The 17971-nt window shown below is 43.3% G+C and overlaps 1 protein-coding gene across 2 annotated transcripts in view; it reads right to left on the bottom strand.

The window, feature by feature from the left end:
• LOC122549395 (cysteine-rich secretory protein LCCL domain-containing 1-like) overlaps positions 1 to 17971 on the bottom strand; it is a 67301-nt gene that overhangs the window by 18350 nt on the left and 30980 nt on the right. Inside the window, exons 6-10 of one of the 2 annotated variants that reach the window (XM_043689146.2) lie at positions 17180 to 17280; positions 11012 to 11179; positions 9992 to 10052; positions 8695 to 8761; positions 6841 to 6971 (exon numbers count right to left, since the gene is read on the bottom strand). In XM_043689146.2, the coding sequence (XP_043545081.2) occupies positions 6841 to 6971; positions 8695 to 8761; positions 9992 to 10052; positions 11012 to 11179; positions 17180 to 17280 (528 nt within the window). The remainder of the gene's footprint in view (positions 1 to 6840; positions 6972 to 8694; positions 8762 to 9991; positions 10053 to 11011; positions 11180 to 17179; positions 17281 to 17971) is intronic. The other variant, XM_043689147.2, reaches the window with a different exon arrangement.

Genomic DNA, 17971 nt, shown 5'->3' with positions numbered 1-17971 from the left:
GCTCTCTCGTGTGTGTGTGTGAGAGAGAGAGACACACACACACACACAGAGAGACAGATAGATAGGTAGATAGATAGAAAGAAAGAAAGAAAGAAAGAAAGAAAGAAAGAAAGAATGACTGAGGATGGTTTGAGGGAAAAAATTGAAAAGCACAGTCCTTCGTGGCAATTTCAGCTGGTACAGGAGTTCAATCCACAGTGCATCGCAAACCAATCATCCAGCCAACAGATAATCCTGCATCCAGCCGACTGGTAATCCTACATCCACCAACCGCTAATCCTACATCAACCAACCGCTAATCCTACAACCAGCTGACTGGTAATCCTGTATCCACCAACTGATAACTCTACAACCCCCAACCGGTAATCCTGCACCCAGCCAATCAGTATTCCTACATCCAGCAACCGCTAATCCTAAATTCACCAACTGCAAATCCGACATCACCAACCGCTAATCCTACATTACCAATCAGTAATCCTGCATTCAGCCAACCGGTAATCCTACATCCACCAACTGCTAATCCTATATCAACCAACCGCTAATCCTACATCCAGCCAACCAGTAATCCAACATCCAGCCAACCAGTAATCCTACATCCATCCAACCGCTAATCCTGCATCCATCCAACCGCTAATCCTGCATCCACCAACCGCTAATCCTGCATCCATCCAACCGCTAATCCTACATCAACCAATTGCTAATCCTACATCCATCCAACCGCTAATCCTACATCCATCAACCGCTAATCCTGCATCCAGCCAACCGCTAATCCTAAATCCATCCAACTGCTAATCCTACATCAACCAATTGCTAATCCTACATCCATCCAACCGCTAATCCTACATCCACCAACCGCTAATCCTGCATCCATCCCACCGCTAATCCTGCATCCACCAACCGCTAATCCTGCATCCACCAACCGCTAATCCTGCATCCACCAACCGCTAATCCTACATCCACCAACCGCTAATCCTACATCCATCCAACTGCTAATCCTACATCAACCAATTGCTAATCCTACATCCATCCAACCGCTAATCCTACATCCACCAACCGCTAATCCTACATCCATCCAACTGCTAATCCTACATCAACCAATTGCTAATCCTACATCCATCCAACCACTAATCCTGCATCCAGCCAACCGCTAATCCTACATCCATCCAACTGCTAATCCTACATCAACCAATTGCTAATCCTACATCCATCCAACCACTAATCCTGCATCCAGCCAACCGCTAATCCTAAATCCATCCAACTGCTAATCCTACATCAACCAATTGCTAATCCTACATCCATCCAACCGCTAATCCTACATCCACCAACCGCTAATCCTACATCCATCCCACCGCTAATCCTGCATCCACCAACCGCTAATCCTGCATCCATCCCACCGCTAATCCTGCATCCACCAACCACTAATCCTACATCAACCAACCGCTAATCCTGCATCAACCAACCGCTAATCCTACATCCACCAACCGCTAATCCTGCATCCAGCCAACCGTTAATCCTACATCCATCCAACCGCTAATCCTACATCCATCCAACCACTAATCCTACATCCACCAACCGCTAATCCTACATCCACCAACCACTAATCCTGCATCCACCAACCGCTAATCCTACATCCACCAACCACTAATCCTACATCCATCCAACCGCTAATCCTACATCCATCCAACCACTAATCCTGCATCCACCAACCGGTAATCCTACATCCACCAACCACTAATCCTACATCCACCAACCGCTAATCCTACATCCATCCAACCGCTAATCCTACATCCATCCAACCACTAATCCTACATCCATCCAACCACTAATCCTGCATCCACCAACCGCTAATCCTACATCCACCAACCGCTAATCCTGCATCCACCAACCGCTAATCCTACATCCACCAACCGCTAATCCTGCATCCACCAACCGCTAATCCTACATCCACCAACCGCTAATCCTACATCCACCAACCGCTAATCCTGCATCCACCAACCGCTAATCCTGCATCCACCAACCGCTAATCCTGCATCCACCAACCGCTAATCCTACATCCACCAACCGGTAATCCTACATCCACCAACCACTAATCCTACATCCACCAACCGCTAATCCTGCATCCACCAACCGCTAATCCTACATCCACCAACCACTAATCCTACATCCACCAACCGCTAATCCTACATCCACCAACCGCTAATCCTGCATCCACCAACCGCTAATCCTGCATCCACCAACCGCTAATCCTACATCCACCAACCGCTAATCCTGCATCCACCAACCGCTAATCCTACATCCACCAACCACTAATCCTACATCCACCAACCGCTAATCCTACATCCACCAACCGCTAATCCTGCATCCACCAACCGCTAATCCTACATCCACCAACCGCTAATCCTACATTCACCAACCGCTAATCCTGCATCCACCAACCGCTAATCCTGCATCCACCAACCGCTAATCCTACATCCACCAACCGCTAATCCTGCATCCACCAACCGCTAATCCTACATCCACCAACCACTAATCCTACATCCACCAACCACTAATCCTACATCCACCAACCGCTAATCCTGCATCCACCAACCGCTAATCCTGCATCCACCAACCGCTAATCCTACATCCACCAACCGCTAATCCTGCATCCACCAACCGCTAATCCTGCATCCACCAACCGCTAATCCTACATCCACCAACCGCTAATCCTACATCCATCCAACCACTAATCCTACATCCACCAACCGCTAATCCTGCATCCACCAACCACTAATCCTGCATCCACCAACCACTAATCCTGCATCCCAGCAACCGCTAATCCTACATCCACCAACCGCTAATCCTACATCCACCAACCGCTAATCCTGCATCCAGCCAACCGCTAGTCCTACATCCACCAACCGCTAATCCTGCATCCAGCCAACCGCTAATCCTACATCCACCAACCGCTAATCCTGCATCCACCAACCGCTAATCCTACATCCACCAACCGCTAATCCTACATCCACCAACCGCTAATCCTGCATCCACCAACCGCTAATCCTACATCCACCAACCACTAATTCTACATCCACCAACCGCTAATCCTACATCCACCAACCGCTAATCCTACATCCACCAACCGCTAATCCTGCATCCACCAACCGCTAATCCTACATCCACCAACCACTAATCCTACATCCACCAACCACTAATCCTACATCCACCAACCGCTAATCCTACATCCACCAACCGCTAATCCTACATCCACCAACCGGTAATCCTACATCCACCAACCACTAATCCTGCATCCATCCAACCGCTAATCCTACATCCACCAACCGCTAATCCTGCATCCATCCAACCGCTAATCCTACATCCACCAACCGCTAATCCTACATCCATCCAACCGCTAATCCTGCATCCACCAACCGCTAATCCTACATCCGCCAACCACTAATCCTACATCCACCAACCACTAATCCTACATCCACCAACCACTAATCCTGCATCCACCAACCGCTAATCCTACATCCATCCAACCGCTAATCCTGCATCCATCCAACCGCTAATCCTACATCCACCAACCACTAATCCTACATCCATCCAATCGCTAATCCTACATCCACCAACCACTAATCCTACATCCACCAACCACTAATCCTACATCCACCAACCGCTAATCCTACATCCACCAACCGCTAATCCTACATCCACCAACCACTAATCCTACATCCACCAACCGCTAATCCTACATCCACCAACCGCTAATCCTACATCCACCAACCGGTAATCCTACATCCACCAACCACTAATCCTGCATCCATCCAACCGCTAATCCTACATCCACCAACCGCTAATCCTGCATCCATCCAACCGCTAATCCTACATCCACCAACCGCTAATCCTACATCCATCCAACCGCTAATCCTGCATCCATCCAACCGCTAATCCTACATCCACCAACCACTAATCCTACATCCATCCAATCGCTAATCCTACATCCACCAACCACTAATCCTACATCCACCAACCGCTAATCCTGCATCCACCAACCGCTAATCCTACATCCACCAACCACTAATCCTACATCCACCAACCACTAATCCTACATCCACCAACCGCTAATCCTACATCCACCAACCGCTAATCCTACATCCACCAACCGGTAATCCTACATCCACCAACCACTAATCCTGCATCCATCCAACCGCTAATCCTACATCCACCAACCGCTAATCCTGCATCCATCCAACCGCTAATCCTACATCCACCAACCGCTAATCCTACATCCATCCAACCGCTAATCCTGCATCCACCAACCGCTAATCCTACATCCGCCAACCACTAATCCTACATCCACCAACCACTAATCCTACATCCACCAACCACTAATCCTGCATCCACCAACCGCTAATCCTACATCCATCCAACCGCTAATCCTGCATCCATCCAACCGCTAATCCTACATCCACCAACCACTAATCCTACATCCATCCAATCGCTAATCCTACATCCACCAACCACTAATCCTACATCCACCAACCACTAATCCTACATCCACCAACCGCTAATCCTACATCCACCAACCGCTAATCCTACATCCACCAACCGCTAATCCTACATCCACCAACCGCTAATCCTACATCCATCCAACCGCTAATCCTGCATCCACCAACCGCTAATCCTACATCCGCCAACCACTAATCCTACATCCACCAACCACTAATCCTACATCCACCAACCACTAATCCTGCATCCACCAACCGCTAATCCTACATCCATCCAACCGCTAATCCTGCATCCATCCAACCGCTAATCCTACATCCACCAACCACTAATCCTACATCCATCCAACCGCTAATCCTACATCCACCAACCACTAATCCTACATCCACCAACCACTAATCCTACATCCACCAACCGCTAATCCTACATCCACCAACCGCTAATCCTACATCCACCAACCGCTAATCCTACATCCACCAAACACTAATCCTACATCCATCCAACCGCTAATCCTACATCCACCAACCACTAATCCTACATCCATCCAACAGCTAATCCTACATCCACCAACCACTAATCCTACATCCACCAACCACTAATCCTACATCCACCAACCACTAATCCTACATCCACCAACCGCTAATCCTGCATCCACCAACCACTAATCCTACATCCATCCAACCGCTAATCCTACATCCACCAACCACTAATCCTACATCCACCAACCACTAATCCTACATCCACCAACCACTAATCCTACATCCACCAACCACTAATCCTACATCCACCAACCGCTAATCCTACATCCATCCAACCGCTAATCCTGCATCCACCAACCACTAATCCTACATCCACCAACCACTAATCCTACATCCACCAACCGCTAATCCTACATCCACCAACCGCTAATCCTACATCCACCAACCACTAATCCTACATCCACCAACCACTAATCCTACATCCACCAACCACTAATCCTACATCCACCAACCGCTAATCCTACATCCATCCAACCGCTAATCCTGCATCCACCAACCACTAATCCTACATCCACCAACCACTAATCCTACATCCACCAACCGCTAATCCTACATCCACCAACCGCTAATCCTACATCCACCAACCGCTAATCCTACATCCACCAACCACTAATCCTACATCCACCAACCACTAATCCTACATCCACCAACCACTAATCCTACATCCATCCAACCGCTAATCCTGCATCCACCAACCACTAATCCTACATCCACCAACCACTAATCCTACATCCACCAACCGCTAATCCTACATCCACCAACCGCTAATCCTACATCCACCAACCGCTAATCCTACATCCACCAACCACTAATCCTACATCCACCAACCGCTAATCCTACATCCACCAACCGCTAATCCTACATCCACCAACCGCTAATCCTACATCCACCAACCACTAATCCTACATCCACCAACCACTAATCCTACATCCACCAACCGCTAATCCTACATCCACCAACCGCTAATCCTACATCCACCAACCACTAATCCTACATCCACCAACCACTAATCCTACATCCACCAACCGCTAATCCTGCATCCCAGCAACCGCTAATCCTACATCCCAGCAACCGCTAATCCTGTCTCTAGCCGACCGCTAATCCTGTCTCTAGCCAACCGCTAATCCTGTCTCTAGCTGACTGCTAATCCTGCATTCACCCTGCCATGGTAAAGTTGGGACTTGGAGGATGGTAGAGTTTGTGAGTTTTAAAGATGATGTTCAAGGAGCCTCAAAGTCTTGATAAATTGGAGCAATATACCACAGGTAACTGGTATATAAGGAGAAAGTGAGGGCTGCAGATCCTGGAGAGTCAGAGTCCAAACGTGTGATGCTGGAAAAGCACAGCAGTCAGCAGCATGTGAGGAGTGGGAGAGTCGCTTCAAGGCAGAGGAGATCACACTGGGGTGAGGGGGCAGGATTTCTGGTATGTAATGCAAACACGGTTTGTCAGTGGCAGAGGGAGTGAATTTTTCAAGGTGATCAATCAGTGCCAAACAAATAAAATGAAGCAGGCAAACCTACTACTCTGTCTTTGTCAGAACCTAGATTCTGCCTGGGGTCCACCCCTTCAAGGTTTCGTCAAATGTATCCATTGGTAAGGCCTACATGCATGCTTGTGGAGGATAAAACATTTCATCTGGCTCAGTGTAATGCAAACTGCAGGTCTGGAATGTAACCCAGCAGCGGGAATCGCTGACTCCTCATTTGTTGCTTTGAAGCATGTGCCATGGCAATAGGATCTATAGCCTTACTTCTCTACCTTCATTTAGCATGTTATAAATGATGTCGACTGAGGTCACACCAATACTCACCCATATGATTGGACCCCATTCCTATTGGCTTTTATAAAGAATGGTTTCTTTCCTTGTCTGGTCACATCTACCCAGCCACCTTCATTGTCGAGTACTCCATAATGTATTGCTGCTCTACATAGACTTGATTGCTGAAAGAATGTAAACAAAATGAAAATAAATATAAGTAAATATATATTAAAATAAATAAACCCACTAGAGATTTGCTGATGCATTCTAAATACAATAACACTTTTTTTTCATTTTTGCAGTAGTTAACCTCTGTATTAAGGACAGTGCATATGAAGATCTATAATTGGTTAGAGGGAACAAACTAAGACACAAAACCTTTTTCTGTGGGGACGAAGGACTAGAATTTGCACTTTACACAAGGTATGAACTGGGTGTTGCCGATATCCCTCACTGACATAGTTCAGTGGATGTGAGAGACAAGTATATGCTCATGCCTGAGAAATCATCATTTGCAAGTTGTCAGCAATATTATAAAGGTTTACAGTAGAGGAGGTAGGGATGAGTGGGTAGAAAGTTAGATTCTGGTAATGACAGTGAGACAGTAATCTTTAAAGGAGAGTACAGATTGGCTGTTTTTGATTAGATTAGATTCCCTACGGTGTGGAAACAAGTCCTTCGGCCCCACAAGTCTACACCGACCCTCCAAAGAGTAACACACCCAGACCCATTTCCCTTTAACTCATGCACCTAACACTATGGACAATGTAGAATGGCCAATTCACCTGACCGGCACATTTTTGGACTGTGGGAGTAAACTGGAGTACCTGGAGAAAACCCATGTGGACACTAGGAGAATGTGCAAACTCCACACAGACACTCACCCGAGGCTGGAATCGAACCTGGGTCCCTGGTGCTGTGAGGCAGCAGTGCTAACCACTGAGCCACCATGCCGCTGGAGTCATTGCTTCCAGCCTTTTAGGGACTACTTCAGGTTTTACTGTGATGTCCCTTTCATCATTATGTATGGCAGTGGGGGTGTTATCATGAGGTTTTACAGGATGTTAGTGAGGCCTCTTCTGGAGTACTGTATCCACTTCCGGTTGCCTTGTTATACGAAGAGCATTGTTCAGCTGAAAGTGTTCAGAAGAGATTTATCAGGATGTTGTCGGGAATGGAGGGTTTGAATTAAAAAAGGAGGGACTGGAACGTTTTTTCACTGACACACAATTTTTGCTGTGAACTATTGTTACGAAGAATTATCATTGTCTGTCTCTTCGCTGTTCTTTGGGGTTCATCAATTTAACCGTTTAAAATTGCAGAAAGGAGAAAAAAAGGAATTGCTTTGTGTTTCTTTTTGATGTTGTTATATCGGAAAAGCAGATATCGATGAACACGATTTCAGTTGAAAAATAATGGGCTGAGTTTGTCAACTTATAAAATAAACACTTAACTTCATCGTTTCAGAATCATTAAAAATTTCCCAAATCAAAATGACATTCGGTGCGACTTGGTCTCAGCAGACAGCAACATAAAATGTGGATGTTCATTCTTAACAATAAAGTAGGTGGCCATGAAGTGAGTTTCTCCCTCAATATCTTTGAATGTTAAGAAACCGCAATTATAATTGATCATAGAGAACTTAAGATTTAATAAGTTGTTTATTAATATCAATTGAGCTGCTATTAATTTTAAACAAAAACAAAAATGTCTGGAAGTAATGAACAGGGTCAGTAAATTTAGTAAAAGAAATGACATGCTGTGACATTTTATTGTTTGTTCTGCATGAATACTGATATACTGCAATAAACAACATTTCTTTTGCAGAAGGACTGAGTAACTTGCAAAATGTGTAAGTACATAATTGACAAGATTAAGGGCTTTTCACCATATTCCGTTACCCACCATTTCATAATGCAGCGTTCCAATGACTTTTCCTGTACTGTACAAACAACCTGCTGGGCATTCATACCTGTAATAAAGAAATGGCGGAGGACAAAAGGTGAGAATTAGAAACAGAATTAAGTTTTATTCAAGAGAGTCACGGGTAGTTTTATTTGTCATTTCTACTATACATAACGGATACAGTAAAAATGAGACAATGTTGCTCCAATAACAATAACACAAACTACAATTTAATAATGAATGAACATTAATTTTAAAAATGTTTTAGCAGTAACTCAAAAATGAATTTCAGGTGGAATAAAGTGTGATCATACAGTGATCAGGATGGCTTGGGGGAAGAAACTGTTGCACAGTCTGTCTGTGAAGGACCAAATGGTCCAGTACCTTCTGCCAGATGGCAGTAGGGAGAAGAGTTTGAGTGAGGGATGTGTGGACTCTTGCACAATGCTCTTAGCCTTTTGGATGCAGCATGTGGTGTAAATGTCTGTGATGTCTCAGCTGTCCTCATTATCCGTTGTAGGGTCTTGCATTCCGAGATGATGCAATTCCCAAACTATGCAGTGATGTCACATGTATTCAAGTACAGAGGTACAGGGGTACAGTGAAAAGTGCCCATTGTCACCACACACAGTGACATCTTAAGTACAAAGTATCTAGGTACAAATCTTAGGTATTGAAATTAGATGAGGTACAAAAATAAAGAAATAAAGAAAACAGCTAAAGTTTCTACATGACATTACATCTACAAAGGCAGATCCTTAGTGACTTGCTTCGATTTTAATCAACATTTCCACAAGATTTGGGTTTATGATTAGATTAGATTCCCTACAGTGTGGAAACAGGCCCTTCGGCCCAACCAGTCAACACCGACCTTCCGAAGAGTAACCCAGACAGACCCATTTCCCTCAAACTAATGCACCTAACACTGTGGGCAATTTAGCATGGCCAATTCACCTGACCTGCACATCTTTGGATTGTGGGAGGAAACCGGAGCACCCGGAGGAAACCAATGCAGACACGGGGAGAATGTGCAAACTCCACACAGAAATTTTATTAAAATTATTTTCTAAACACATATCTTATACATGTTGATTGATATAAATTTTAACTGGCTCCAGGTAAAATGTCATGTTGTTTTCTTTTAAATATTACCTTACTAGTTCATTTTTGTCAAGCCACTGACAACAAAATAACGAGCTTAGAAAGTGTGTTGAAGATAACTGATATCAATTTATGTATTAGTTATCAAATTTACATTATTTACCCCAATGGGAAAAAAGGATGGTCAATTTCTCACCTATTGCAAGTTGTTCCCTTGCATTGATCACGGAGTTTAGTTTCACAAGATACCAACTGAGCTGAGAAGAGAGATTATAATAAGAATACATTTTTTATGGATCTGTTTCATGATTTTTTTTACATTTTTCCAGAATGAACTTGAAGCTGATACACTTCTTCATAGGCAAGGGAAAGTGAAATAAAACCTATAATAAGCCGATAAATTAGTCCATTTATACCCAAATGCTTACAGTTAATAACAGTGCAGCAAGAAGGGACTTTTCTTTGGTAATATTAGAACAAATGGCAAAAACAAAATTTTTCAAATGCACACCTCTGATGCAATACCATATTACAGCATATTAATGCAACCACCAAACACACCTTTTCCCCAGTCCCCACTAATCTTTCAGGATTCATTCTCCCCACAACACTCTAGTCCACTCTGTTACATCGAAACATCTACTCCCCTTCCTGTATCATCTCTTTTTCGGCTCTTACCTTCATACCATGTGAGCCCCAATCTCTATCTAGATGAAGCAGTAATTTAATTGTAACTTTTCTTCAATTTAATACATAGTATTTAAAGCTCGCAGTACAGCCTCCTCAGGATTGAAAAGACTGAGTACAGATTGTGTGATCATTTTGCTGAGCCCTTCCTCTCAGGCTGTAATTAGGACCTCAAGCATCCCGTCACTTGCTAATTTAAACTTGCTGTCCCACCTGCACTTGGTCCTCAGCCTCTTAAGCTGCTCCACTAAACATTCAGTAGAAGCTTGAAGCATCACGTTTTTTAAAATTAGACACTTTACAATTGTCTGACGCAACATTACGTTCAGCAATTTCAGATTGCAACCACTGTGATAACATCTGTAACATCCTTCAGTCTGGCAGCTGATCATCAACCTCAGACGTTATCTCTAGTTCTCTCTCCACAGAAGCTGCAAAACCTATTGAGTATCTTTGACTATTTTCTGTTCTGATTTCAGACATAACATGTGCAGTATTTTGTCATGGTATTAGAGTAAGCTGCTCTTACACATTTGTTGGGTATTTATAACCTCATTCAACTCAAGGTGTTCTGTTCTTGAGGGAACAGTTTGCGTTCGAGCTTTCGAATGAGTCGGAGTTCCAGTTCGCTGTCGCTCAACCTCATTGGTTTCCTCCTCTGGTTCTGAAGGAGAGTAATGGTGATCTGTGCCATCTGCTTCAAGGTGAAACAAAAACAGGAGAGAACATGGAAACACTGAAGATTGTCTATAATCACATTACATCCTTTCCCAACACAGCAGCATTTAATGTCAGTCAGAGAAAGCCACAGACAAGAATATAATTTTATGTAAACCAGGATTTAATCAGACAGCACTTAGGTTACTATAAACACTTTAGGTTAAATGAACAGAAACTGGATAAGAAATGAAAATGTACGGATGTTAAGAAAACAGAACTTTGAAATCAAGTATTTCCTGGCAGTGACTGCACTAAAAACAGTGTTGGCAACATTTGTGTGTTTAAGCAATGATGCACAACCTAACACACAATCATAGAATCCCTACAGCATGGAAGCAGGCCATTCAGCCCATCAAGTCCACACCAATGCTCCAAAGATACCCAGGTCCCCCATCCTAACCCTGTGACCCTGCATTCCTCATGGCTAACATACCTAACCTGCACATCTCCGGACACTGTGGGCAATATAACCCATTTCTCAGAAGAAAATGGAGTTTGTACTGCATTGTACACAATGCCACATTTGGATTAACTGAAGGCAGTTTCACTAAACTGAATTCTACAGAACTGAAGTTCTACAAGATATCCCCTGACATAACGCAAGGAGGAATGGTGAGTTTTAATGGAGACTTGGTCAGTATTCCCACCTGAAACATCACCATGGCAAACTGATCACACACATCACCATGGCAAACTGATCACACACATCACTGCTGGTGGCAGAGATTTGCTGTACATAATACATTTGCCTGGATAACAGTCACCATATTTCAAAGCAATTGCATGTGAATTGCAAATGAAATTTTCCCGAATGAGACAATACAGTGCACATGAATGTTCTTTTACGCTTCAGTGAAGAATATGTATATAGAGTGGAATTGTGACACATCAGAGTTTGAGCATTCTGCGCCACAGCAAATAGGAATGGGATGTTTAATCAGGTCTCCAAATCAGGGGTTTATTTCACCCATAACCCATGAATGCTATCAACCTAGCAGAGGAATTTTATTTTTCCGTTTAAAACAAGGAATGGTGAAGATCAAGTCGAAAGAGCATTAGCAAATGCTTGGAATCAGTTATTGGACCATGGATAGAATACAAGAAAGAAAAAAATGAAAAAAGGCTGAGGTCTGGTTGGAAACTACACGACCAAATTAACTTCCCAACCATTCAAAGCAGAATCATTGAATCCCTACAGTGACAAAGCAGGCCATTCAGCCCATCGAGTCCACACTGACCCTCTGAAGAGTATTGTACTCAGAACCTCCCCAATCAATAGCTTTGGGTTGGGCAGGTTTCTCCAGCTCTTTTGCCTAATCACCCAACACTCCTATAGGACTATTATCCCATCACGTTCTATTTTTGTGGTCAAAGTTAAAAATCACACAATGCCAGGTTCTAGCCCAACAGGTTTACTTGGAAGCACTAGCTATCGGAGCGCTGCTCCCTCATCAGATGATTGTCTTCTGTGGCCTACTTCTGGTCTTTGAAGCAGCCTCCTGGCTGCTAAAACACAGGTTGATTGCTAATTTTGCCAAACAGCAAGGGATGCTGGGTACATTAGCCAAGTGAAACTCTGAAACCACAAAGCAGAGACATCAGACACAATGCAACACAGCCACCAGGTGCTAATGTAAAAAGCCAACAGTTATCCTGGAAGGATACATCCGCAAGAATTTATCCACCAATCAAAGGAGGGCCCAGACAGAAAGGCACTGGGTTCTGCCGCACCAAAAAAATCTAACAGCGGCAACCCAACTGAAAATGTTTCAAAGTATTAAGTGAATCTCCCTGATTGGCCAGAACTATAGAAGGTTCCTGAAAACAAACCAAAAAGGTATAAAAACAGAGTTCACCTGCAGACCGATCTCTTTGGACTTTCTGGAGATCTTCCAAGAAGATCAGCAAAGCAAAAGGCAAAGATTAGCTGACTGCACAGTGAAGGGTGGGGTGGGGGCTGCGAACAGAGAAAGCAGCTTCATAGTCAGAGACAGAGACAGAGCGACAGAGAGAGAGAGAGAGAGATAGAGAGAGAGAGACAGACAGAGAGAGACAGAGAGAGAGAGACAGAGAGAGAGAGAGAGAGACACAGAGAGAGAGAGAGAGAGAGAGAGAGACAGACAGTGAGAGAGAGAGAAAGAGAGAGAGACAGACAGTGTAAATCTACAAAAGACTCAGGAAGCATTGCAAGTTTAAAGGCCCGAATTGAATTAGAGATAGTATCGTTTAGTATTCAAGGTTATTTTAACTTGTTTCCTACAAGTTAGAATTGTTTACATTAGTAAAGGCTTGTGTTGGTCGTGATTTGAGAACATCAGTGTTGCGGGACTCCTGGGTAAATTCATTTATAACATTCTGATTTGCATTGCCAGCTGCAGAACAAAGTGGATGTTGGGAAGAAATTTCCATTGATAGGAGAGACTAGGACCCAAGGACATAGCTTTAGAGTAAAGGAAACAGCCTTTAACTTTGAGATAAGAAGAGATTTCTTCAGCCAGATAGTGGTGAATCTGTGGAATTCATTGCCACTGAAGGCTTTGGATGCCAGGTCATTGAGTATATTTAAAACAGATAAGTTCTTGATTGCCAAGGGGATCCGAGGTTATGGGGAGAAAGCAGGAAAATAGGATTGAAAAACCTATCAGTCATGATTGAATGGTGATGCTGACTCGATGGACCGAATGGCCTATTTTCTGCTCCTATGTCTTATGGTCTCACTTGTTTTAAGGAGGGATGAGACAACATCTTCATCTTAAGGTCTTTTGACATCCCTTATGGATTTCTTGGTGACTATATTACATTAATAACCTGAGTACTTCTTGATACATGGATGCACTGTCCTTTATCATTCTTGACTGATAAAGTCTCATTTCTGATCATTATGCCATTTTTTTCATAGTCTGGCACCCAAATCTGTAAACACTGGGGTGGCACGCTGGCGCAGTGGTTAGTACTGCTGCCTTGCAGTGCCAGGTTCCCGGGTTCAATTCCAATCTCAGGTGACTGTCTGTGTGGAGTTTGCACATTCTTCCCGTGTCTGCGTGGGTTTCCTCCCACAATCCAAAGATGTGCAGGTTAGGTGAATTGGCCATGCTCAATTGCCTATAATGTTCAGGGATGTGTAGGTTAGGTGCACTAGTCAGGGGTAAATATAGAATAACACGGTAGGGGAATGGGTCTGCATGCGTTACTCTTTGGAGGGTCGGTGTGAACTTGTTGGGCCAAAGGGCCTGTTTCCATACTGTAGGGATTCTAAGTACTCTAAGTGTATGGGTTTATCCAAGGCTTGATACAATTTTAATACAACAACATGTTTATCTTATTAGAAATAAATCAGAATGCTCGATTAGCTAAGTCACGGGGGAGCAAATGGCCCGGCAGTATTATCGCTAAACTATAATTTCAGAGATCCAACTTCAAATCCCACCTTTGAAAAATTTGCAAAAAGATCAGGAATTAACTGTCTAATGATGATCATGAAACCATTGTTAAAAAAAGGCATCTAGTTCACTAATGTCCTACTGAGAAGGAAACTGTTGTCGTTACTTGGTTTGGCCTACATGTGACTCCAGACCCATAGCAATGTGGTTGACTCTTAACAGCCCTCTGAGCAATTAACGATGGGCATCAAATGCTAGCCTTGCCAGCGACACCCTCATCCTGTGCTGTGTGTTCCCTTTGCCCCTCTATTCTCTCTTAGGTTCTTACTTTCCAACTTATAAATAATCTAAATTTTATCACCAGAATGTAGTGCCTCACACTTATCTATGTTAAAATTAATTGCCAATTATGTGCCCATTGTACCATAGATATAATTGCTTTTGGATAACGTTCAAAATTAAACATTCTCTTCAACCTTATTTGCAAAGGTAAACCATTCTAGTGAATAGAATGTGAGATGGCATTCTGCTAATGAAAAACTCTGAAATTACAGTATGTCCAATGTTTTTGGAGTTGTACTTTTTTTTGATATGTACAGGCCAGATCCAAAGTTTTACAGATATTGCAGGACCTTGTAAAACCCAATTCATGTTCATGAGCTGAAGTTTTTAGGAGCATAACTATTTTGAATTGAAGTTTTAGCCAATTCGTGCATCTGATTAATCTAATTAAACATAATCAGGGCAGATTCCCTACAGTATAGAAACAGGCCTTTCAGTCCAAGTCCACACTGACCCTCTGAAGAGTGACCCACCCTATATATACCCTGACTAATGCACCTAAGTCTATTGGACTACGGGCAACTTACCGGACCTGCACATCTTTGGACTGTGGGAGGAAACCAAAGCACCTGCAGGAAACCCACGCAGATGCGGGGAGAATGTGCAAACTCCACACAGACAGTTGCCCGAGGCAGGAATCAAACCCAGGTGCCTGGCGCTGTGAGGCAGCAGTGCTAACCACCGTGCTGCCCGCTTCATAAGTAAAGAAGGAAAGGTTTTCCTCGGATTTCAGGGTTAAAAATCACACAACACCAGGTTATAGTGCAATAGGTTTATTTGGAAGCACTAAGCTTTGGAGGTGCCGTCTCTTCATCAGGTGATCTGCTAAAGAGGCAGCTCCTTGAAAACTCATGCTTGCAAATATAACCTGCTGCTGTGAGATTGTTAACTTGGTCCACCCCAGTCCAACACCGACACCTCCAATCAGATTTTAGAAGCTAATTTAAAACTAAAACAAGAAGAATTTCAGTGAGAAAAGACTCTGCAAACAGTGTTGTCAGATTCTGCATGTCACTCAGTTCAAAGTTAATTGCAATTTCTGACGAGGGCTGTAACTGTTAAAAACATGCAGTACAACAGCGAGGTATATGTATAAAGTGCTGGCAGGAATCGGGAGAGATAAGCAAGCAAGAAGACACAGGCATTCAGAAATCCACAGAATGAAACATGCACAAGTAATAGAAGTTGCAGTTCATTTTCTGCAGTGGTAAATCTCAAAAATTGCCAGCAAGGTCTCACGGAAGGCAGTGATTTTCGGAGACCGACTGACAGTCTGCAAGACCTCACTGCTAGCACACGACCACACAAAGATTTGCAAATTTCCTGAAAACAGGAAGAGTACAACTGCTAATTGTGACTTTACTGTGTAAATGAAAATGACCTGCATATTTCAAATCTCAATGTAACTCAGCCAAATTGTGGTAAGGCAGGCATGACGTCTAATTCTCTCACTCGCCCTAACAAGAAGGCATCATCACAATCTTTACAACAAGATCCTGACAATATTGTTGCTCCCAGCAGATGACCTGCCTACCTTTTTTCTGAGCAGCATTGTGTGGTGTTGCTGCTGGCTGAAGCTTTGAAAATATATTTCCTGGTTTGCAAAGTACTATGGGATCTTTAGATTCTAAATCTGCGCCATGCTTCCTCAACACACTTAGTGTCCAAAATTCCTCATAGTCTGCTTTAAAAACGGGTGCAGCACAAAGCAGTTTTATCCCAAGATACCACATAAAAAGCGCTACATAAAATATAAACATCAGTCCAGCAAAATTTAAAGCTTTACATAAAAAAAAACAGAGTCCTTTTGTCATGTGCGCCTGCTTTTGACCAAAGCAAGCATGAGTAATTTCACTTCCCTATGTTGTCTTTATATAAACTGGAATTTTATTCAAATATTTATCCAATTTTCCATTACAAAGACACAAATGTCTATATGTCAACAATTTGTCGTAAAGCATTCCATCCTCAGACAATCAATTATCTCAAAATATTTATGTTATTCCTTGTGCACTTCTTCAAGGCCAAAAGACTCATTTCGTTTCCTGCACATTCATTATATTTAATTCACATTCCATTTCCATGTCCAACAAGTGGAAGTGTGAATAGAATAACTGGAAATGTATCTATGAAGGATCAGAGTTTACAAAGAGGCCTGTATTTAGAATATTCACATGGTCTGCTTTAGTAAAGGTAATTTATGCCATAGTTTCTGGACAATATTTCTATGTTTATGTAGCAAAGAGAGCAAATACCTTTGTAACACAGATTATCTCTACAACCTCCTCCATAGCTAGGAGGGCAGGCAGAACAGGGAGGCCCATGTTTGTAAGGAGCGTGACCCCACCAGTTCCCCCTGAAAATATAAAAAAAAATGTTCAATGCATCATTATTGACTACTAGAAGTACATTTATAAATATTGCTTTCTCATATTTCTTCCATTAATTGAAATATTTTTCAATCTGATCATGAAACGAAGGAGAGAGAACTGAAACTTGACAAACACTGAACACTGATCCGGTTAAAACGTCAACAATGAGATCATCCATGATCCTCAAAGCTGCACCTCTTCAATTTAATGCTGGGAGGATCTGTTATGGGGTCAGGGGGATGGGATGCAGGTTTGACAGGCCAGGGAATGAGTGAGGCCTTTGATGAGCCCAGAGAATCTCCTACCCTGATCCACCACTGCCTGTGATGTTAAAGGTTAAAAGCTTCAACTTGCTGAGTTTCCCTCTTTGAGTAGGCCTTCTTCTGCCTTGGGACAGGGGACTGTGTGTTGGGTTTGCACACGTACTTTCAGTGACCATCAATTGATCACTTATGAGCTTCAATAGGTCCAAGGTTGGGTGGACCACCAACACCTGGGCAGCTCAGGGCTAGCACTGCTGCTTCACAATGCCAGGGACCCGGGTTAGATTTTAGTCTTGGATGGCAGTCTGTGTGGAGTTTGCATGATCTCCCTCTGTCTGTATGGGTTTCTACTGGGTGCTCTGGTTTCTTCCCACAGTCCAAAGATGCACGGTTAGGTTGGTTGGCTGTGCTT

This window comes from Chiloscyllium plagiosum, unplaced genomic scaffold (assembly GCF_037043375.1).
Source record: "Chiloscyllium plagiosum isolate Xiang-an unplaced genomic scaffold, Cpla_swu_hap1 HiC_scaffold_4, whole genome shotgun sequence".
NCBI lineage: Eukaryota > Metazoa > Chordata > Chondrichthyes > Orectolobiformes > Hemiscylliidae > Chiloscyllium > Chiloscyllium plagiosum.
This window is presented reverse-complemented; position numbering and strand designations above follow the sequence as displayed.